The sequence below is a fragment of the Orycteropus afer genome, unplaced genomic scaffold, assembly GCF_000298275.1.
Source record: "Orycteropus afer afer isolate SDZICR_OR568_19922 unplaced genomic scaffold, OryAfe1.0 scaffold00820, whole genome shotgun sequence".
NCBI classification, from domain to species: Eukaryota; Metazoa; Chordata; class Mammalia; order Tubulidentata; family Orycteropodidae; genus Orycteropus; species Orycteropus afer.
In genome coordinates, this window is record NW_006922407.1 from 209,560 (window position 1) to 232,839 (window position 23,280).

A 23,280-nucleotide genomic window follows, 5' to 3' on the forward strand; every position below is an offset into this window, starting at 1 on the left:
CCTACTTCCGTAGTGATACTGCCTTGGAAACCCAAGGAGGGGTTGCTATGAGTCGGGGCCGACTCGACGGCACATAACAACAACAACAACAACAGAGGGTCAGTGAAAAAGGAGAAGATCCTCAACAAGAAGGATTGACCCAGTGGCTGCAATAATGGGCTCAAATAGCAAGGATTGTGAGGATAGTGCAAGGCTGGACAGTGTTTCATTCTGTTGCACATAGGGCCACTATCAATTGGGGTTGGCTGCCAAGATCAGCATCCAGGGTCCAGTTATATAAAGCCTATATCTTTCTGTGACAGAAACCATGAGCAAGCCAGCCTGGGGTTTAAAGGCTGGCATCAAGTAAGGTGAAGGAAAGGAGACAAGTAGGTGCTGCAGAAGGGGGCAGGGTAGACAGAGGCATTTTGCAATAGATTTAGATTAGATTCTGAGAGTAATACTGCCATCTGGGTGATCACCACCCCCAGTGGCTGGAGAGGTGGCAGCACCTCCTTACTGTACTTCCATCTAGTGGCACCCTCCATCTTCATTCACCTGGTTGTTTGTTCCACTGTTTCACTGTGCCCCCTACTTGTCACATGATGTAGGTGTGTCCTGAGTAGAAGCCCAAAGAGACAAGGACTACCAGACTTGCCTTGGGGTCTGAGTAACCATACTCAAACTCATTGCCATCAAGTTGATTCCAATGCGTATGAGTTGGGGTCTGAGTAGGATCCACTGAGTTCAGTGCTGGAAGGCCCATAGGGGTCAGTACAGACCCCAGAAAGGAAGGTAGCTTCCTTTGATGTGATATGATAACTGTAGTAATTGGAGCAAAAGACCAAGATTTGAGTCCAAGTACTTACTAGCTAAGTGGCCTTGGGAAAAGTACCTAATTTCAATACTGGTAAAATGTGAATAGTAATAACTCCTACATGAAGTTATGAGAAATATGTGAAGCAATACATGTCAATTTATGGTACAAATTATTACCAAACCAAAACCAAATCCTCTGCCATCAAGTTGATGCCAACTCATAGTGGCCCTATAGGACAGGGTAGAATGCCCCATAGGGTTTCCAGGGCTGTAAATCTTTACAGAGGTGAAGAAAATGTAAACACTATTACAATATGCTGAAGTTCACACACCAACCAATGTCTGAAGCAGGGGTTGGCAAACTTTCACTCAGGTTCTAAATCTGTAAGCTGAGAATGGTTTTGATGTTTTTAAGTGGCTGAAAAAAAAGAATAATTTGTGACATGTGAAAAGTCTATGAGATTCAAATCTGTGTCCATAAAGGTATACAAGAAAGGTGCCTTAATGTACCAAATATGAGCTATCAACATGGTGACACTGAGGAAGGGGAAGGCATAGAGAGGTGCATGGGAGGTACAGAAAACAAAGATGAACCCTTTTGTACATACAGTACTGCATTGTCACTGATGGCAAACATTGATCTATGGGTGAATGATTAGGTCTATCTATCCAGGGTAGAGTGTGTCCATGACCATATATATATACAGGGCTAGCAGACAATGTTCCTATATGCATATTTGTATGTGCTGTGGAACGTCCAGGTGTATAGTAAAGCTGACAAGGAGCAAGCTTGTTGGCCACAGCCAGCTACCCAGAGGGAGTGAGTAATTGGATCTGTGGGCTCAGGACCATGGTCACAGGGGACATCAAGCTCAATTGGCATAACATACTACTCAAAAACACTGGCTTACATTCTACTTTGGTGAGTAGTGACTGGGATCTTAAAAGCTTGCAAGAAGCCATTTAGATGCAATGATGGGTATCTCCTCATCTAAAGCAAAGAAGAACGAAGAAAAACAAAGATGCATGGAAACAATAAGTCCAAGGGACTGGTAGATCATATGATCCTCAACCTATATGACCATGAGACCAGGAGAACTAGATGGTGCCCAGCTACCACTGTCAGCCACTCGGAGGGGGATTGATGCAGGTGATCCTGGATAGAGTGGGAGAACAAAGAGAAAAAAATTCAAAATCATAAAAAAAAAAAAAAAAATACCCTGGTCAGATAGAGCCTGGTGAGACTCCTGAGACTATGGCCTCTAGCCACCCCTTTAGGTCTGGAATTGAACTCAATTCTGTGGCTTTCAGCCAAACAATAGACAGGCATGTGGGATGAACATTTACTTCAGGTAGATATACTGGTTGGAGCAATCAATCATGGGAAAACAGAAGGGCTGTGTTTGTACAGGGAGATAGCTGTCAGGGGCGGGGGGGCTGAAGGACATGAGAGGGAAGGAGACAGGGAAGAGGTAACTACAGGGAAGAAGTGGGAAGAGAGCTGTTATATTATGGGGGATTGCAATCATGAGACAAAATGTATATGAACTGCTGTATGAAAAATGAATTTGCTCTGAAAACTTTCACCCAAATCACAATGAAAATTAAAAAAAAAAAAAAGAAAGAAGGATACTTTCACCTTTCCTTTGAAGCACTCCTATAAACCCTTTGAGAGTTTTGCTCTGCTTCATTCCCTTGGGGACGTGAAACCATGCAAAGAGGGTGAGGAGCTGGGGCATGACCAGGCTGAAAATCCAGTCACCTGAGCTTTGATTTGGGAAGCCCTTCAAAAGCACTGCCCAGAAATGAGAGAGGGAGGGGGTGAGTCTCGCTCAATTATCATAAAGGGGAAGGATGAAACTTGACCTGAATTTCCCCAAGAGGAACCCATGGCACAGAGCAAGGCCCAAGCCCTGTTTCCAAACACCTCATCTGAGGGTCTTTCATGCCTGTGTTTCCCGTATTGCAGATGGTGTTCAGTGAGGTTTTAGCAGGTACTTGGATACTTTTTAATTTTATTAGGTATATATTTGTTTTAAGGGAGCTCTGGTAGCGTAGTGCCTAAGGCACTTGACTACTAACCAGAAGGCTGGAGGTTCAAACCCACCATCCCCTCCTCGGAAGGAAGGCTGGGCAATCTACTTCCATAGTGATACTGCCTCGGAAATCCAAGGAAGGGTCGCTATGAGTCAGCTCTGACTCAATGGCACAAAACAACAACATTTATTTTGAGGTACTGAAGAAAAAAAAAAAAACCTTAACTTACATATCAATTATTTTTCAAAGATAAGTTTAAAAAATGAGTTGGTTTAATGATAATTGTCAAACTGGCATAAGCATGACCAAAATTTCAAATGAAGGAGGGAGGGGATAGCCTGTGCAACGGTGAGAGGGGAGTTAGAGAAGCATTGCTTTTTGTATTCAAGCCTAGTAGCTGGTCTCCCTTCTTTCCAAGTGTGCTTCTCTAAGCAGATTTCTTGGGTGAACTCCATGGCTACTCTGGGCTTCAGAAACTTCATCCACAAGGTGAGAGTAACAGCACATGGCAATGAGTATGGTATGCATTAATATGAGATGATAGGAGTGCCTTACACTTTGCCCAGTCTCTGGAGATGGAGCAGATCTGATGGATGGTGAATCAAGAGGGTGGCAAAATGTACCCAGAGAACACTGTCTAGGCCTCTGCTCTGACCTCTGACTTAGGAGATTTCTAGGAAACAGAATCCCAGAGGCCCTGGCTGGCAGTCAGGATAGCATGGTGTCAAAGGGACACTCAGGTCCCTGATATGGGAAATTGCATCATGGCAGATTCAAAGGGTTGGACATGGAGCTACTTTTGTCATTAGTATCCCAATGTAGCCTGCTGGACTACCTCAAATCAATCAAATCTGAAGAGTGTGCCTGGGTATCAATGTTTTTTTGTTTTTCATTTTTAAAAATTAAGGTACTATTTACATATAGTAACATTCATCTGGTGCTCAGCTCAGTGAGTTCTGACATACAACTGTGTAACCAATACCACAAGTTATTTTTTTAAAAAGTTCGGTAAATGATTCTAATAGGCCTCCAGGGTTAGACCCACCGAGTCTTGTCTACTGCTTGGGGTGGGGCAGGGTGGAATTAGAGAAACCACTTTCAGACAGGAACTTGCATAGCAGGCAGCAGACCATGTGGGGAGGACCCAAGTATCTGGCTCCTCAGCCTTGGCATGCAAATAGAGGAAACCGTTAGGCACACCCTCCCTCTTAGGCAGGAACCAGGAAGCAGAGAGCAGAGCACTTTCAGTGGGGGAATGAGTGAGAAGTGGGGAGGGCAGCCCTTCCTGAGGGCTAGAACCCACTTCCTGTTTCACACTCTGCTGGCGAGGCAGAGAGTGAGTGAATAACCGGTAGGCAGGGTGGGACCCTTCCTGCTAGCCTGGTCCAGAAAGATAGGGACGACCTGATTTGGGTGCTCCTACCGGCTGGATGGAAGATGATAAGGGCTCTGAGTATGGCAAACCTGACTTCGTGCTTTTGGATGAAGTGACCATGGAAGACTTCATGACGAACCTGAAGCTCAGGTAGATTCAGCCCAGGGTGGGTTCCCTACTCCTTCGTCCTTGCCCAGAGCCTGGGGTTGAGGGTGGTGGTGGAAGGAGATCATACTGGTATACTCAGCAGATGAAAGAGTGAGGCAGGAGCTACACATACTTCCAACTCACTCCAGGCTGGACCAGACTCTTCAAGCCCACTCACAGTTTTCTAAGGGACCTGTGAGGCAGGCAGACCACGACAGTGTATGCTGCATCAAGGAGAGTGACTGTCCTTCTCATAGCTAGTCAGGGCTGGACCAGGCTCCACATCAGGACCCAACTCAGCTCCCAGCACAGCTAACTTCATCCTTTCTCCAGACTTTTTAATTTTTTTTAAAATTAATAAGCAGTGGATGCCACCCAGACATGACAGATGCCTTTCACCTTTCTGCCAGCACATGCTGTCCTGCCTGACAGGCCTTGATCATGACTCCACTATAGACAGACAGGTACCAGGCACTCCACAGGAGTCCAGAAATCTACCCCTTGGCTGAGACTGCTGCTTTCCATTCAGTCCCCTCCTTTCTTCCCACTCTTGACCTGATAGCTTTATCTTAGGAGTGGAGTAAATGGGATGAGGTTACTGTTCTCAGGAAGGTACCTAGTGATGTTTGAGGAGAGGACAGAGTCAACAAGCAGCTCTTAGATGAAGTAATGTTTGAAGTGGGATTGGAAGGATGAGTACGAGTCTGCCACAGAGGGTGGAGGCAGGGCAGGCAGGAGCATGAACTGAGACAGCAGGTGGAGAGGTGATGTGTGCATGAGGCCTGGCTGCAGGGATAAAGAGACAGGTGGACGGAAAAACCTCTTTGCCTCTGTCTTGTGTCAGGACAGAACTAAGCACTTTATATACATGATTTCATTTAATTCTTATGAAAACTGGCTTATGAGACAATGACAAGAAAATGACTTGTGAACAGCAGGTCTCCTGATGTTGAGGTGAGACACATAGAGAAGCCTGTGGACACTTGAAGCACAGTGGGTGGAGAGTGAGGGCTTCAGGGAGAGCCCAAGTCAAGGAGCCGCCTGGGTCACTCATCTCCCTAGGACAGGAAGGTTTCTAAGAGAAAGCTGCAGACAAGCCTGACACAGGCCCTGGGTTGTAAATAGAAGAGTTAGGAAGTTTGAAAAGTAGGGGGAAGAGAAGTTGAGAAGGTACCAGAGGACTGAGGGCTATTGCTTGGTCCCTTGTCTGGGCCCTATCCCTAGTATCATCTGTGTGGGGCTGACCTAGGCTTCCCTCAGCTTCTCCTTCAAGATGGGAAACAGCCTGAGGTGCATTCTTACCATATACATCCTACCTCTTTCTTCCTTGGGGCACTGGGTTGATCCCCATCTACCCTCACCCATCAACCCTCTGCCCTCCTGAGATCTACCTTGGGAGAGCCAGACCTGTACTTTTCATCAGTTCTGGCTCAGTTCACACAAGCCAGTTCCTACTTCTGGGTAGTTCCCTTCTCCAAAAGATTGGTGGTCAGGACTCCTGTCTGCCCAGGGGCCCTGACTCAGCTTATCAGCAATGTTTTTCTAGGATCTCCCTTTACCCTTCCCTCCCAGCACCTTGGTCCCAGTTCATCCCAAGAGTAAGATGGACTAGGGATCAGGGTCCTGCTGTGGGGGCATGACACCTCTACCCACACAAGCCAAATACTACAGGACTTAGCCTTGAGATAGGGTTGTGGGCAAGAGGCCTGCCTGTCACCTGTGGGCATCATGAGTGCTGAGGACTGACCCTACCTTGTCCCCAGGTTTGAGAAGGGCCACATCTACACCTATATTGGTGAGGTACTGGTGTCTGTGAACCCCTATCAAGAGCTGCCACTGTATGGGCCTGAGACCATCAACCAGTACCAGGGTCGTGAGCTCTATGAGCGACCACCCCATCTCTATGCTGTAGCCAATGCTGCCTACAAAGCCATGAAGCGCCGGTCTAGGGACACCTGCATCGTTATCTCAGGTGAGGCAGACACAATCCCAGGCCCAGCCCAGCTCACGCTCTCTGTAACTCTCTGAGCCTCAGTGTTCTCATTTGTAGATTATGAGATGGGATTGGGGGGAATTCAAGACTCTTGTAATTCCAGTGCTAGAGTGCTAAGGGAGGGGGCAAGAAGCTGATCTAAGGAGCTTTGGCTGGTGGGCCCAGCCTGGTAGTAGCAGGCTCACTGATTTTTCCATCTTTCCATCTGCTGGCAGGGGAGAGTGGGGCAGGCAAGACAGAAGCTAGCAAGTATATCATGCAGTACATCGCAGCCGTCACCAACCCAAGCCAGAGGGTGGAGGTGGAGAGGTGAGAGGTAGGAGGGTGGGAACATGCTGAGGGTGGATTGGGCTTGTGCATTAGAACTGGAACTTATGACTGCTGAGCAAGAAATCAATGCTTGAGTCCCACTCAGCCAACAATCCCTCCTTAACATGAGGCCAATGGGGTGTCCCTCAAGGGAATGACAGAGGTGAGACATGGCTAGATCACAATTGAAGGGAATGAGACACAGAAGGGGCAGCACCAGATAGAGAAAGTAGATAGATGGATGGAGGAGAATTGTGAAGAAACGGCAGAAAAGTGGCTTTGCAGAGCAGTGGGAGTGGCACTGGTAGGACTGAAGAAAGACTGGAGAAGCTGGCCAGGTCCTGGTCAGGAGAGACTAAGAATGCCAGGCAGGGTATCTGGACTGCGGCAGAGTTCCCTTGACACTCCCACTTGAGGAACTTGGCAAAAGCAGATTCCTCTGTTGGGCAGGCACCTCAGTCTCCTCCTGTTTAGAGTGGAGGTGAGGAGAGGTGATGCTGGAGCAGATGCTGTGCCTCTGTAACTGGAAGTCAATGGTAAGTGGTTCAGGTGCTGACAGGTAGGTGCAATTGAGGTTTGGAAAGAGGGAGGAGGTCACCATAAGAAAAAAAAATCCAGCATTTACTGAACACCATTTATAAGCAAAGTCTTTGGAAATAGTCTCTCACTACAAGCTCCCCAGCACTGGCATATAAAGCTCAGTTTCACAGAATCTAGAAGTAAGGTGACCAAGGGAGCAGTGCTGGACTGTGGCTCCCTTTAAGTTAGCTGTCTCTCAACCCAATCCTGAGACTTTATGATTTTTGTGGCGAAGATTTCAAGGTGTGGGGCAGTAGGGAAGGTGTGTATGTGCGTGGGGAGGAGGGGACAACACTGGTCTAGATATACACCGTTCCCCTGAAATGAGGACTTTATGGGATAGTCTCTGTATCTACTGTCCTGACAATAGCCCCCTTTTGCTCACACAAAGGGTCAAGGACGTGCTGCTCAATTCCACCTGCATACTGGAGGCCTTTGGCAACGCTTACACCAACCACAACCACAACTCTAGCCGCTTTGGCAAATACATGGACATTCTTTTCGACTTTAAGGGAGACCCCATTGGGGGTCACATCCACAGCTACCTCCTGGAGAAGGTGGGCCTGACTTTTGCAGATCCTGGGCATGTGGGCTGAGGAGTCCCTGTGTCCCATTCCCCACCCTCCCCAGCCCCTAGGAGGAGACCCTGACAGGCACTGTCTGGGCCTTTTGCTGGTGTAGAAGGGCCAATTAGGGGCTAGGAAGATACTGTCTCTTCCTGTTGGAAGTTCAGAGGGCCAGGCAGTCTCTATGACACAGGCCAGGCTACTTCCTTCTCTGGGCCTCAGGATCTCAGAGGCCTGGCATGAAAGTCTGGGACTGAGGTCTGATCCCTTTGCACTGCTGCTACTGAGGGGTGCTCAGTGGGTTCATTGGGCAGGCTTTGGAGAAACAGATACCCGCTCTTCCTCTTTTCTCAGTCTCGAGTCCTCAGGCAGCACGTGGGCGAAAGGAACTTCCACTCTTTCTACCAGGTAAGGGGCATAGGGAAGGTGGAGTGCTCGCCCTGCCCCACAGAGCCTACAGAACTGCTCACCTCTCGCCCATGGCACCACTCACGCCCTGCTCTACTCCCTGATCAGCTTTCCACCTGTCGCGCTGCCCCGCATCCCATCCTAGACTGTGGTTCACTGTGATTACGCTGGCAAGCGGCTTTGTGGGAGAGTGCCTTCAGAGCACAGTTGTTTCATGTCCTACCCTGAGGCACCGGATTCACTAGCAACGTGCACTTTCACTCAGAAGATTAGTTTCACGAGTGATGGAGGGCATTTGTGGGTGCGGGTCCACCTTTTGACCTTACCTTGCACCTTTGCCCCTCAGACAACTGTATCCAAATCTAGCCATTCGCGGCCCTGGACGTACTACAATGAGAATAATGCAAATCCCCTCTTGGTGGTCTAGCAGGGGAAGAGTGGGACAATCGCAGATGAGTAGATAAGTAAATATAAAGCCCCCAAGAAGGTATAAGAAGCACTGTAGAAAAAAGCCAGAGTAGAGACAGAAACCAACAGTGGAACACAGGGAGGGGTAGTCCCCTAGAAGATAGCTTTGGAGTCAGACGCAGTTGTAGAAGAAGAGCAATAGAAGCGGAGCTCCAGCTCCTGAGCAGCACAGGGCACTGTGAGCACTTGACCTTCACCCTTTGTGCAGGCGAGGACATGATCTGAGTTATGCTTGAAAGGACCACTCTGAAATATAGTAGGGACTGTTGGGGGACAAAGGAGCTCTGGTGGTGTAGTGGGTAAAGCATTTGGCTGTTAACCACAGGTTGGAAGTTCAAACCCACCAGCTGCTCCTCAGGAGGAAGATGAAGCAATCTACTTCCATAAAGATTTGTAGCCTTGTAAACCCAGTGGGGGACACTATTATTTGTAATCTTCTAGATGACAGTGGATTTGGTTTGGTTTTTTTTTTTTTTTTTTGGTAGATGGAGAAAGGCAAGGCAGAAACTCCAGGGACAGATCTGGGACCAATGACCAAGTGTGAGAGGCAGAAGTCATGATAATGTTCAGAGTCTAGGGTAGTGGAGTGAACTCTACTATATAAAAAGTGTTACAGACAATTTTTATACAAACTTTTTACTATGAAAAAGTGAAAAGAATCAGTACAATGTGCACCCATATACCCTCTATCCTAACCTTGTAATGTTTGCCATATTTGCTTCAGCTATCTCTATATATGGGAGCTCTGTTGGTGTAGTACCTAAGACATTTGGCTGCTAATCAGGAGGCTGGTGGTTCAAACCCACCAGCCACTCCTCTGAGGGAAGATTGGGCAATCTACTTCTGTAGTGATACTGCCTTGGAATCCCAAGGAGGGATTGCTGTAAGTTGGATCTGACTTGATGGCAGTGAGTTTGGTTTGGTTTTTATCTCTGTATATATCCATTGTTGCTCCTGCCGTTGAACGATTTTAAACCTTGAACCTAATTTAAACCTTAAACAAGCCAGTATTTAGCTCCTAAGATAAGAATAAGCTCCTTCTCCTCCATAAACAAAATATCTCTATCACACTGAAGAAAATCTAACAGTAATTCTATAATATCAATCCATGTTTAAAATTCCCCAGCTGTCCCACGAATGCCTTTTAACATTATTTTGTATCTGGATATACAACACATATCTGGTGATATAGTGCCTAAGACATTTGACTGCTAACCAGGACGCTGGAGGTTCAAACCCACCAGCCACTCCTCAGAAGGAAGATTGGGCAATCTACTTCCGTAGTGATACCGCCTCAGAAATCAAGGAGGGGTCGCTATGAGTTGGATCTGACTCCGCAGCAGTGAGTTTGGTTTTAGTTTTATGGCAACACCAATGCACTAAGTTAAGGGGTGTGATTCTGAACTACAAGACCAGGTTGCCTCATACCCAGAATACTGCAGTGCCCTCACAGGTCTCCCTGCTCCCACACTTTGATTCTGCCTCCAGTGACACACCCCACCCAAAACCAAAACAAAATACTCATCTATCTAGTCATCTCACTCCCCTCATTAAAATTACTCACGCTCCTTAGTACCCTCGGTGCCCTCAGGAAGAGTCTTCCTAGCTAGGGGTGTGCTCTACTCCTTTGCTGCTGACACTGAGAATCATAGTCCTAAATGAAGTGTGAGCACCCTGAAGACAGAGGCCAAGTCTCAAGAAACCAAGTGTCTGCTGGGTCAGTGGTGACATGAAGAGCAGCTTGCTCACTTCTGCTTCTGTTTCTCTGTGTATGTAATGGTTTCCAGGGAACAGACACCTAACTATGTGGCCTCTGTTTCCTTCAGATGCTATGGGGGAGTGAGGAGGAGTTGCTTCAAGAGCTGCACTTACAGCGAAATCCTGCCCTGTACACTTTTACCCGCCAGGGAGCAGAGCTCAATGTGAGTGGGTGCACAGCCACAGGCCAGCACTTGGCATCAAGAGCTCAGGCCCAGCATATACCTGGACTCAGTGTGTGTAGTCATGTCCTGGACCCAAGCCAGCATCATGGTGGAGGGAGCAGAGCGTAGTGCATTCAGTGTGGTCCTGGGTGGTGGACACAGGGCTCAGCCTGGCCCTAGGGTTGTTATCCCTTTCTCCCCCAGGCCTTGGACAGAGATGAGAGGAGCCACCAGGTGGTGACCCAGGCCATGAGGGTAATTGGCTTCAGTTCTCAGGAGATGGCATCTATTCACCGGATCTTAGCTGCCATATTGCACCTGGTGAGCCTGAGCAGGTCGAGAGCTGACCACCTACCACCTGGGGTTCCTCTCTGGTAGTTGCCCAGAGAGGGGAAGGGACTAGTTTAGGATTCCCAGAGATTTTGCCAAGCTTCTCTCCCTCACTGAGCTCCTTGCTTCAGCTAGAGGCTCACATGAGGCCAGTATGTGAGTTTAGAACCTGGAACACCCTAGAACCTGGACCAGGTCAGAACTGTGCACACTTAATCATGTCTGGTGGATAACCATTGCTTAAGATGCAGGTGTGGCCTGAGGATGGTCATAGCTAGAGCACCATGCAGATACATATTCAGTTCTGTCCTTTACATAGTGTGTGGCTTCTTTGGGTGGGTAACTTGGCTTCTCTGAGCCCCAGTTCCCTCTGAAACAGACTTCCTCCAGAAGCTGGGGGAATCAATGTCCCATTTGCATAATGTTTTTGACACAAAGCCTTGTGAATGCTCTGATGTGCCCCTATTCACCTTCCCCACCCCCCTTACCAACCCCAAACACATTTCTGATGGTGGCTGTGGTTCACCAGGGCTAGCTGACCACACTGGTCCAAGCAGAAGCCATAGATCTACCCCTTTGATCTCCCCTGCTTTCTCTTCCTCTTCCACCCACAGGGGTAGGGTACTATTCTGTTTATGGTTCCTCCATTATCAGGGAAACATTGAGTTTGTGGAGACACAGGAAGAGGGGCCAGAGAAGGGGAGCCTAGTGGTGGCCGAGGAGGTGCTGGTGGATCATGTGGCTGAACTGACGGCCACACCCCGGGACCTGGTGCTCCGCTCCCTGCTGGCTCGAACGGTGGCCTCAGGGGGCAGGGACCTCATTGAGAAGGGCCACTCCACAGCTGAAGCCTGCTATGCCCGGGATGCCTGTGCCAAGGTATCTGGGGGCAGGAAGTAGGAAGGGAATTCTGGAGGCCTTCTTGAAGGCCAGAGGAACAAGCAGCAGCCTCCACCCCCCCCCACCCCCCAGGCGATATACCAGCGGCTGTTTGAGTGGATCGTGAGCAGGATTAACAGTGTCATGGAAGCCCGAGGCCGGGACCCTCGGCGTGATGGCAAGGACACAGTCATTGGTGTGCTGGACATCTATGGCTTCGAGGTGTTCCCTGTCAACAGGTGGCCCTGTCAACCACATCCTACTTCTGACCCCAAATTCTCATGAGTTTGAGCTTCCCTTTCTGTTTTGCTTCCAAGAGAGCTTGGTTGGGAAATAGGACATCTGGCTTTTCCCCTGATGGGTCTCTGGCCTAGAGCTATAGCACCCTCTAAGCCTGCTTCCACAGTGCCACTACCCAATGACACCCTGTGCCTTTTTCCTGATGGTGGGATGGCTGCAGACAGCCCAAGATGGCTAAGTTTCAGGGTCCAATTCCCCTGCAGGCTCCAAATCCACTCCAGAGTGAGTGCTAGAGGCAGGATGAGGCCTACTGGGGGGGTCTCAGCACCTGATCCCTTGGATAGTTGCAGGGAGATGTTTTGGGGAAGGAAATCCACACAGGAGTAAAAGGCCCTTGGAAGGACTGAAGCTAAGGATTCTGAAAGTCCCACCTCACCCCCAGCTTCGAGCAGTTCTGCATCAACTACTGCAATGAGAAGCTCCAGCAGCTGTTCATCCAGCTTATCCTGAAGCAGGAGCAGGAAGAGTACCAGCATGAAGGCATTGCCTGGCAGAGTGTGAGTGCACTGGGGCATGGATCACCCACCAAACATAGAGGCACAAAGCATGGGACATCTGCCCTCTCTAGGCCCTGGAGGGTAGAGTGTAGCACACAGGTTAGAAAGGACAGATCATGGGATGATCTTTGCAAAAGAAGGAGAGGCATTTGACTTCCTATAGTCAGCAGCCTGTGGGCTGGTTCTTGGTGGCCTGGCAAGGAGTGAACACTATGCAAGGGCATGCAGTGGGCACAGACAGTGCTGGAACAGAGTGGCTGGAGGGATGAGTGGAGAGAGACTAGCTTCTCTGAGGCCCTCCACTGCTTGCCCCACTGCCCTCCAGATTGACTACTTCAACAATACAGCCATTGTGGAGCTGGTGGAACAGCCCCTCCGAGGCATCCTGGCTGTGCTCGATGAGGCATGCAGCACTGCGGGTACCATCACCGACCGGATCTTCCTGCAGACTTTGGACACCCACCATCGGCATCACCCACACTATACCAGCCGACAGGTACCCACTCCCACCTCTCCCTGGTTGATGGAGCAGCAGGACCCTCAAAGGCAGGATAACCTCTTGCTCACCAAGCAGAACCCCCTTTCCTGGCTACCTCTCAGTTATACCTCTGCTTGTCCCAGCCCAAGTGCAGTTTCCTGGGTGGGTACAGCTTTTGTGATGTTTGGGTCTTGGTGGGGCCTTGTCGGTCAATGTGATGGTCTCCTGTGCCCACCTCCAAACTCCTGCTACAATTTTTATGTTTAATCTCAGTCCTGTCCCCACAGCTCTGCCCCACAGACAAGAGCATGGAGTTTGGCCGAGACTTCCGAATCAAGCACTATGCGGGGAATGTCACGTAAGGGCCTTCTACCTTGCCTCAGTCCCTGAGTCCCGCACAGGCACCCTTTCCACTGTGCAGAAGTGAAATGTGACTTAATTTACCATTCTCTGTTCCCTTTTTATACTTTTTTGGACTGACTTCTAGAAAGGACATCTGACATATTTTCCTGGGATCTCTGATAGGGAATTATTGACCTGTCATTGTGTGTGTGTATGTGTGTGTTGAATATTTTATTTATGACTTGGGTAGAAGTTTACGGAGCAAATTGCTTCCCATTCAACAATCGATACAGATTTTGTTTCATGGCATTAGTTGTAATTTCCTCATGTAATATCACTCTTCCCACTTCTTCCCTGGGTTCCCCATTTCCATTCACCCATCTTTCCTCATGCTTTCTGAACTTTGTTTTTGGGCAAATGCTGCCCTTTTGGTCTCATATGGTTGATTGTTTTGAGGAGCACTTTCCTCATGGGTGTTATCATTCACTTTATAGGCTTGTCTATTATTTGGCTGAAAGGTGATCTCTGGGAGTGGGTTCAGTTCCAGGTTTCTTTTTTTTTTTTAAGAAACTGAAAACATGCCCTTCACCAGATTTGCTAGTTAAGAATATGAAATAGGAATTTTAAGGTAGAAGTTTCCAGCCCTGGCTGCATAATAGAATCTTCTGGGAGCTTTTAAAGAGTGCCCATATCCAAGTCCCACCCATATGAACTGAATCAGCATCTGTGTGTATTTTAGAGGACAGCCAGATGTTGATGCTATTGCTCCAATCTGGGAGCAGAGCTTACCAAACTAATGTGCACTGGAACCACCCTGTTAAATGCAAGTCAGTGAGGTGGACGAGGGGATTTCTAACAAGCTCCTAAGTGAGGCCAGCACTACTGGTCCACATATCACACTCTGAAGCCCAGAGTATCCTTCTGATTCTGCTGTCATTATTAATTTACCTATTTTTCCTTCACTCTAAAGAGGATCTCTGATGACTCATAGAGAGGTACATGTGTCTAATATGTCCTTTACAAGAATGAGAAATAGAGTAGATGATAATGATGAAACATCCAGAAGTCAGATCTCTTCACAAAATCCATGCCTTAAGTATTTACAGGTGTGGAGGTGGAGCCAAAATGTTGACTCTGAGCTTTCTAGCAGGCAAAGTGAAGGATGAAACCATGCTTTCAAAGTTCTTAGTTCCAAAAGATTAAAATAGACAGTGACTCAGGAGTTCCTGGTATCATTGTCATCACTGATATTTATTGAAACTCAATAGGTGCTGTTCTGAGCATTTGATGTACTAATTGAGGCACAGAGAGGTTAAATAATTTGTCCAAGTTCACACAGCATGTAAGTGGCAGCGCTAGGGTTCAGTGCTAGGATATTTGGTTCCAGAGCCCTGTTAAACTGCTCTATTCATCTCCTAGGAGAGAAACTTCTCCTGAGAGAGTCTTAAGTTATGAGAGAGGAGGTAAGTGTGAAAGAGAGAGAGGAGAGAAGAACCTAAGGGAGAGGAAGAAAGACACTAATACAGAGAACACATGGCAGCAGGGAGAGAGACTGATCCATGAGAACGAGAGGTGGGTAGGAAGAGGGAGATGTATCAGTGCTGTGAGTGGCCCATGGCCCATCTGCCTGCCTAGCCATCTCACCCTGTGCCCACTGCACCTGTGCCAGGCAGCCTAACTCCTTCCTCCTTTCACTGACTCTGGCTCTCTGTAGGTACTCTGTGGAGGGCTTCATTGACAAGAACCGAGATTTCCTCTTTCAGGACTTCAAGCGGCTGCTATACAACAGGTAAGTGCCTGAGGGAGAGCATTCATAGACTCACAGAGGCTTGGATCTGGAAGAGCCTTCCAAGGCTGTGGGGTCTGACTCTCCCATTTTGTGGGTGGAGAGATGGGCTGAAATCTCATGACTGTGCAACACATGAATGGCAGGGTGGTGGAGATGGCTGCTCTCCTAGAAGAGTTGATACTCAATCTGTGTCTGCAGCACAGACCCTATCCTACAGGCCATGTGGCCAGATGGACAACAGGACATCACAGAGGTGACTAAACGTCCCCTGACAGCTGGCACACTCTTTAAGAACTCCATGGTAGCCTTGGTGGAAAATCTGGCCTCCAAGGTATGGACACTTAGCCCCTACCCTAGATCCTTCTCTGTGAGACTCCTACTGCCTCTGCACAGACTGAACCTTTTTAGTATACCACCCCTACTCCAGATGCCTGCACAGGCTCAGATGTCCAGGTTCAGGACTAGACTGGGTTCCATGTGATTCACCTTATAAAAAGTAAAGAGCAAAGCTGGCATTAGAACCCTGGTCTTTTCCTGGCCCCATTGCCTCTTGGGTGGGGAAGGGCTGGAGGAGACCCTCCTCTAGTTGCCCCACACCTGCCAAGAGCCACCAGAAATAGTAAACTGGCAGGAACTTCCTGTTTTGGGAGCTTCATGCCCAAAGCCAGAGTTGGGGGCTGGGCCTCATAGCAGAGCTGAGTTAGACCACAAAGCAGCCATCCAGGTCCCTTGAGCCCCTCTGTGTGTAACAGGTAGAGCTGGTTGTGGAGACATTACCCATTTACCCTGCTCATGGCTCCTCCTGTCTTCTGGCTGCCTCTCCAGTTTGCTGAATGCCCCTCCAGTGGCCCTGTTCTATGTGTGATCTCCTTTGCCCCCATCTCCCCTCCTGACCTCAGCCCTTTTGCCTACTAATTATCACTACTCCCACCCCACACCCACCCTGTGTGAGCTGCTCCTTACCCCCCTCCTCATCTCCCAGCCATTGGCAAGCCACCACTCTACTGGCACTGGAGGCAGCATGATACTAGACTGCAGGGGGTCATCTGAGTTCCCAGCTTTGCAGTCTTGCGCTGTGAAATTAACTCACCCTACCCCATGGGAGCTGTAGTGGGGTCAGGGCAGGGCAGAGCATGAGCTGGGTGCTCTTCCCTGGGCCCTGTGTCAAGTTCCCTCTGTATTTGGCCATGTGCTGGAGGAGCCTTACTACGTGCGGTGCATCAAGCCCAATGAGGACAAACTGGCTGGGAGGCTGGATGAGGGCCATTGCCGCCACCAAGTTGCATACCTCGGGCTACTGGAGAATGTGAGGGTCCGCAGGGCTGGCTTTGCATCTCGTCAGCCCTACCCCCGATTCCTGCTCAGGTACTACCCCTCTGCCCTATGCCTATTCCATTCCCTGGTGCCTTCTAAGTGTGTGGAGGCCCTAGGCCCTGGGTGTCTTGATTTTGCCTCTGAGGGCCATGCTCCATTTGGAATCTGAAGCATAGGTCCAGATGGTCTCTATGGCAGTGCTTCTCAGATTTCAGTGCAGTCAATACCCCGTGGCTAGTGACCTCAGACACTGTTGGTTTTTGCTAGAGATGTATGCAGACAGAAGTCTCCATGCCCTCCTTTCTGAGGGCTGGTCTCTCACTGTCCCTTGTCTATGTGGTGACAGATACAAGATGACCTGTGAATACACTTGGCCCAACCACCTGCTGGGCTCAGACAGGGCAGCTGTGAGCGCCCTCCTAGAGCAGCACGGGCTGCAGGGGGATGTGGCTTTTGGCCACAGTAAGCTGTTCATCCGCTCACCCCATACCCTGGTCATCCTGGAACAGAGCCGGGCCCGACTCATCCCCATCATTGTGCTCCTGCTACAGAAGGTGAGGGCAGCAGGACATGGGCCACCCAGGGCCAGGAGATACTGCAGGTATCCCTATGGTTGTGAGAGACAAAACCATAGTTCCAACTGACTTAGGCCAAAGTTTGGGTAAAGTTCAGGTGACTACAAAGTCCTGTTGGCTACCAGCCTCAGGCTTGGCAGGGTTCAATTGCTCAAAACAAAGTTTTCAGGAATCCAACTTGCTTCTACCTTCCTTCCCTCTCTTTCTGATTTATTTCCTCCCTTCCTTTCTTTCCTTCTAACTATTTATTTGGAGAGTTTCATACCCAGGGAAAGGTATGGAGAATAGTTTACTGAGCCAACATCCTTAATTTCAACAGCATTGCTTCTGGCTGGCATGATTTGTGTATGTACCTATGAATTTTAAGCAAATCATCTCGTCCATAATCATTGCAGTATGTATTTCCAAAGGATAAGTTTCATCCTCCTCCCCCTATAACTTTTTATTTTGAAAAATTTCAAGCCTAAAGAAAATTTGAAAGAATAAGATTATGATGAATACGTATGTTCTATTCACTTGTATTCTTACAAATGCACTTTGTTTCCCTCTACAGACACATATATTGATATTTTTTTTCCTGAACCATACTAAGTGGCATACACCAAGACACTCCTAAGTACTTCAGCAGACGTATCCTAAGAACAAGAACATCATCCTTTATAATCACAATAACATCAGCACATTCAAGAAATTTAAAACTGATAAAACAATTATTTATATAACTGAATATATAATATAAGCCACATTCAAATTTCCCCAATTGTCTCAATATTATCCATTGCAACTTTTAAAATCCAGAATCCAGTCAATGATCACACATTGCATTTAGTTACCTCCTTTATCTCCTCTAATATACAGAGATTATTTTAATATAATACCATTATCATAGATTAAAAAGTTAACTGATTGGTTATTGTCAACCAATATCCACTCAGTATTCAAACTTCTCCAACTGTTTCATAACTGTTTTTCAGTTGATTCACATCAGGATCCTAATGATGGTATACACTGCAGTTGACTGTGATATTGTCTTTTTCCATCTCTAGGTTCCCCCGGGCTGTCTGCCTGGTCCATTTCGCAGTCTGGTTTTTGAGGGTAGCAGCCCTGTGGTTGTGCCATGTTCCTCTGGCTTGTGGTCTCCTGGGGTGGGTAGTTAGATCTAAATGGGTATCAAGGTTCACTTGTTGGCATTTGCCTCTCATGGGTAAAACAACTCCACCTGCCTCTTGCTCTGTTCTCATGGCATGTTCTCCCTGGGTGGCCTGTGGCCTATGTGGTCCTAGCTTAAGAAGATCAGGAGGCTGCTGAGCTGTGTGTCCATCCACTGGCCAATCTGGAGGGGGCACGGAATGTGGCACCAGGAAACCAGGAACTGGCCCCGCTGCAGCAGCTAGTGGAAATGAAATAAGTGAGGGTGTTCTTGGGAAAGGGGGAAACAGAGGACATTTCATCAGGGGAACCAGGAAACCCCCTGGGGAAGTTCAGTCCTGCAGGGACTAACTTGAGCTCCGCTTTCTCAGGCGTGGCGGGGCACCCTAGCCCGGCAGCACTGCCGGCGCCTGAGGGCTGTCTACGCCATCATGGGATGGTTCCGGCGGCACAAGGTGCGCACTCACCTGGCAGAGCTGCAGCAGCGTTTCCAGGCTGTGCGGCAGCCACCACTCTTTGGCCGTGACCTCACCTGGCCACTGGCACCAGCAGTGCTGCAGCCATTCCAGGACACCTGCCAAGTACTTTTCTTCAGGTACCACCAGGCTGGGTTGTGCTTTCTTGCCCACATGTGCTCTTTCCTCTTTCCTGAATATCTTTACATCCCCCCACCCCCGTCATCGCACCCTCAGAGTGATATGCTAAGTACACCCAGCTAGCTCACTTACAAGTGAGAACACTGCTGCCCAGTGCCCCAATGCCTTTAGATTCCTTGGGGATTTGGAGGTGAGTGCAGGCCTCCTTCCCTTCGCAGGGGTTTGAGGGCTGCCTACTGTAAGGGAGGGTGGCTAGTGGAGAAAATGTACTTTAGCAGGTCTTTGAGGGCTGAGTAGTTCTCCAGGTAGAGGAGCACAGAGAGAATAGTGCTTAGAGGTGTGTGGTTGGGGGCTGGGAGATCTTAACATGGGTTTCAGGGCATGTAGGGCTGAGACCGAAGAGGCTGCAGGGGACTCCCTCTGTGTATAAGGGGGTGGTGGAAGGCTCTGGGCACAGAAGTGCAGTGTGCTCTGGACACAGGACTAAGGTGGAAAAGGTGGGATGGGGAGGCGACAGCTTGGGGTCCTCTGTCTCTCTCTCCCAGGTGGCGGGCCAAGCAGCTGGTGAAGAACATTCCCCCTTCAGACATGGCCCAGATCAAGGCCAAGGTAGCTGCCATGGGGTTATTGCAGGGACTGCGCCAGGACTGGGGCTGTCAGAGGGCCTGGGTCCGTGACTACCTGTCCTCAGTGAGTATATGAGTGAGATCAGGGTGCTGTGAGGCTTGGGCTTGCTGGCCAAGAGTATGTCTTCTGGCAACTCACCTGTCTACTCCCCAGGTCATCTGATCATCTTGATCCTGCCACCCTGACTAGTTCCACACCCCCACCCCACACACACCTGAAGAAGGGCTTTATTGAGCCTTCATATCCAGCTGTGCCCCACCCACCCTGGCCAGGCCTTACCCCATCACTACCTTTAGTCCTCAAACTGAATTGGTTATCCTGGTCCTTTCTGCATGTGTGCTGGAGGTGCAGATGTGGTACCTTGGTCTCTGCCTTCATATCCAGCACTGTCCCCAGCTACATACTGCTTAGTCCTGGGCTTTAGGTGCAGCTGCTGGGTGGTGGTGGGAGCATGGAAGGTGAAGGAAAAGAGAGAAGGACCCAGATCTTTGGTGCCCAGACTTCCAGAGCTCAACAGGGTCTGTGTCTTCATTTCAGGGTCTGGCAAAGCATGGTTCCCAGTCACCCTTGGTTTCCTAAGTTGAAGGGCATGTGGCCAGTGAGTCATGAGTCACATTCTATGAGCATGGTTGATAGAGGCAGACTCTTTTTGTCTTGATTCTAAGCCCAAGCAGTGCACCCCTTTCCTACCCATCTGTCCTCAGGCCACCGATAATCCCACAGCCTCGGGCCTCTTCACTCAGCGGTTGCAGACTCTCCGACAGAAGGATGGTTTTGGGGCTGTACTCTTTTCTAGCCATGTCCGCAAGGTTAGAAGCTAGTGTGGGAAGAATGGTGGGCATGGGGGAGGCCCAGGAGGATCTCAGTCCAGAATTCAGCCCAGGAGCTCCATAGCTGCTCCTGAAACCTTAGAAACCACCCAAGAGGAAGCCAGTCAGCGAGAGGAGGCAGCAAGGCCCAGATATGATTCCTTATTTAAGGCTGTAGCCCTCTAACTGTACTCTGGTTAGGTCCTAGCCAAGTCTAGCAGTGACAGCTGCATCCCACCATCTCTCCTGCAGGTGAATCGCTTCCATAAGTGCCGGGACAGGGCACTCCTGCTCACAGACCAGTACTTGTACAAACTGGAGCCAGGCAGGCAGTACCGGGTGATGCGGGCTGTGCCTCTCCAGGCGGTAAGCCACAGTGGCCAAGAAGGGTGAGCAGAGCAGGGACTGGGGCTGGGCTGGGGCATAGCACCTGTGATGGCAGATGCTGGAGAGTAGTTAGTTTCTAAAATTCAGCTGGGATCACACCACTTCTCTTGGAAACCCTGCAGTTATGTCCTATTGCTTGTAGAAGAAAACTCATACTCCTATCTGTTAGCCATGCCAGTGCAGCCTCCTCTTCCCTTCTCTTCCCTATATCTACTCCAATTCCCCACTTCTTTGCATCTATGAGGCTTTCCTCACTTCCATGTTAACACATACGCACACACCTAGGCCCAGCTGCGTTTTTGGCAGTGTCATGTCTTTGCTGATGGCTTTGGTCTGGGTTGCCTCTCTTGTGGACTCATTCGCCTCCTCCAATCGCAGTTCCTTGTGCCATGTCTTCTCTTCTCCAGGTCAGGAGCCATCTGAGGGCAGGGGTCAGGACCTCAAAGCAGGGCTTTACTTTTGGGTTCCCACAGTTCCAGAGATCCCTATGCTGTCAGTCAAAAGGGTCTGTAGAGCTGTGCTAATATGGTAGTCACTACCCATGTGTTGTTGTTGTTGTTGTTATGTGCCGTCAAGTCGGCCCCGACTCATAGCGAGGCAGTATCACTACGGAAGTAGGATTGCCCAACCTTCCTTCCGAGATGGGTAGCTATTTAAATTCAAGTTAATTAAAAGTAAATAAAGATTAAAATTCAGTTGCACTAACCCATGTCAAGTGTTCAGTAGCCACATGTGACCTGTGACTGCTGTGACTTTCCTTCATCCTAAAGTTCTGCACAAAACATTGCACTAGTGGGTGCTTTGGCCCTCTCTTCTCTTAGGTGTGGACTCTAACCCCTGAGAGGGAAGGTGATGGTTGATGATGACAATGAAGCAGTGGGTGCTCAGAGAGGGAGTGTTGTGTGGGGCTCACAAAAGGCTTTCCAGGAGGGGTGCTGCAGGAGGATGGGCTTGGATTCAGGGCTGAGGTAGGTGGGCAGGGCTTGGATAGGAGTGGTGCATAGAGGCTGGACATCCAGGCTGGACACTGGGCACACAGGGGCTCCTGGCACTCCTGACCCAAGATTCCTGACCAGTGCCTATGCCCAGGTGACTGGAGTGAGTGTGACAAGTGGGCGGGACCAGTTGGTGGTGCTGCATGCCCGTGGCCAGGACGATTTGGTGGTCTGTCTGCACCGCACCCAGCCAGAGCTGGACAACCGTGTTGGGGAGCTAGTGGGTGTGCTGGCTGCACACTGCCAAGGGTGAGTCCTGGGCTAGGAGGGACAGGGATGGACCTGGAACTCTGCTCTCTCTCTGATCTCTCTCCTCTATCCTTGGATCTGATTTAGGGAGGGCCGGGTCCTGGAGGTCCGTGTTTCTGACTGCATCCCCTTGAGCCAACGTGGAGGCCGGCGCTTCATCTCTGTGGAGCCCAAACCTGATCAACTGGAGCCGGATTTTCGCTGCAGCAGTGCTGGTTTCACCCTGCTCTGGCCAAGCTGCTGAACTGGCCTCTCCACCAGCCTAAGACTCCTCTACCTGGTTCTAGCAATTGCACAAATAAACACTCTTGTCCACTTCTGGTGTTGGCCTTGTGCTTCTAGTACACATAGACAATTGTCCCTCCATCCCGACCTGGACAGAACGCCCTTGTGGTCTAGGTATGCCTGCTCTGTGTCGGCTGCCCAAGACCCTGCTGAACACAAAGCACCTGCTGACCCACCATGGGGTCACCTTGAATGGGGAGAGAAGGGGTGGGCATAGTAAGACCTTGTCCCTGGGGGCGGGACTTGGAATGTGGTCTGAGGGAGGCACATCATCTCTGTGAAATGAAGTCTTTAAGATTGCCTATCTTAACAGCAGTCATCCATTTCCCTTTCCACACCTTCCCAGAGGGAGGTCTCCTGGCTTGTTCCTGTTAGCCTGGGGAAGGTTGGGATTCTGCGCCTATGAGGCGGTGGTGATGGGTGGGGGAGTTCCCTGGGGGAAATCCAAAAGTGGCCACTATATGCAGAAGGTTGGGACAAACCAAAGAAAGAGGCAGACCACTTCACATTGAATAAGTAATCTAAAATATGTTATGGGAAACTTACATACAAGGCAATGTCCTGAGTAGTAACAGGACAGATGGATCTCTGAACTACTGCCACAAGTTCCAGAGATTCTACAGAGGAGCTAAGGTGGGTTTGTCACACAACCCCCACTTCCCTCAAGTCCAAAACATTCAACTATTATCATTTGGATCCAGGTACCTTCAAAAATATAAAGTTTCTTTTTTTTTTTCATTTTTAAAATTTATTATTATTATTATTTAATTTTTGTAGTGTTCCCTCACTGCCCCTCCAACTCCTGGTAACCAAAAAAGAAAATTTCCTCCATATATAAATCTTTCCTTGACTTTTTACAATAAGGAACTAATACAATATTTGTCCTTTTATGATTGGCATATTTCACTCAGCATAATGCCCTCCAAGTTTATCCATGTTATGCGGTATTTTGCAGATTCTACATTATATTCCATTGTGTGTATGTACTATATGGTTTGGTTATCCGTTCTTCTGTTGATGGGCACCCAGGTTGTTTCCATCTTTTGACTATTGTAAATAATGCTGCGATGAACATGG

The 23,280-nt window shown here is 49.1% G+C and overlaps 1 protein-coding gene across 1 annotated transcript; it reads left to right on the top strand.

The window, feature by feature from the left end:
- Positions 1-4,107: 4,107 nt before the first annotated feature.
- On the top strand, positions 4,108-22,162 carry MYO1G (myosin IG). Its single transcript, XM_007957885.2, has 22 exons — positions 4,108-4,360; positions 6,121-6,329; positions 6,566-6,659; positions 7,630-7,795; positions 8,159-8,212; positions 10,507-10,602; positions 10,807-10,923; positions 11,587-11,811; positions 11,905-12,050; positions 12,494-12,608; positions 12,934-13,104; positions 13,374-13,444; positions 15,143-15,217; positions 15,416-15,548; positions 16,416-16,582; positions 16,878-17,085; positions 18,627-18,850; positions 19,397-19,541; positions 20,183-20,287; positions 20,540-20,653; positions 21,764-21,918; positions 22,006-22,162. Exons 1-22 carry the CDS (start codon positions 4,266-4,268, stop codon positions 22,160-22,162), a joined length of 3,042 nt encoding a protein of 1,013 aa, XP_007956076.1. The 5' UTR covers positions 4,108-4,265.
- The last annotated feature ends 1,118 nt before the right edge of the window (positions 22,163-23,280 follow it).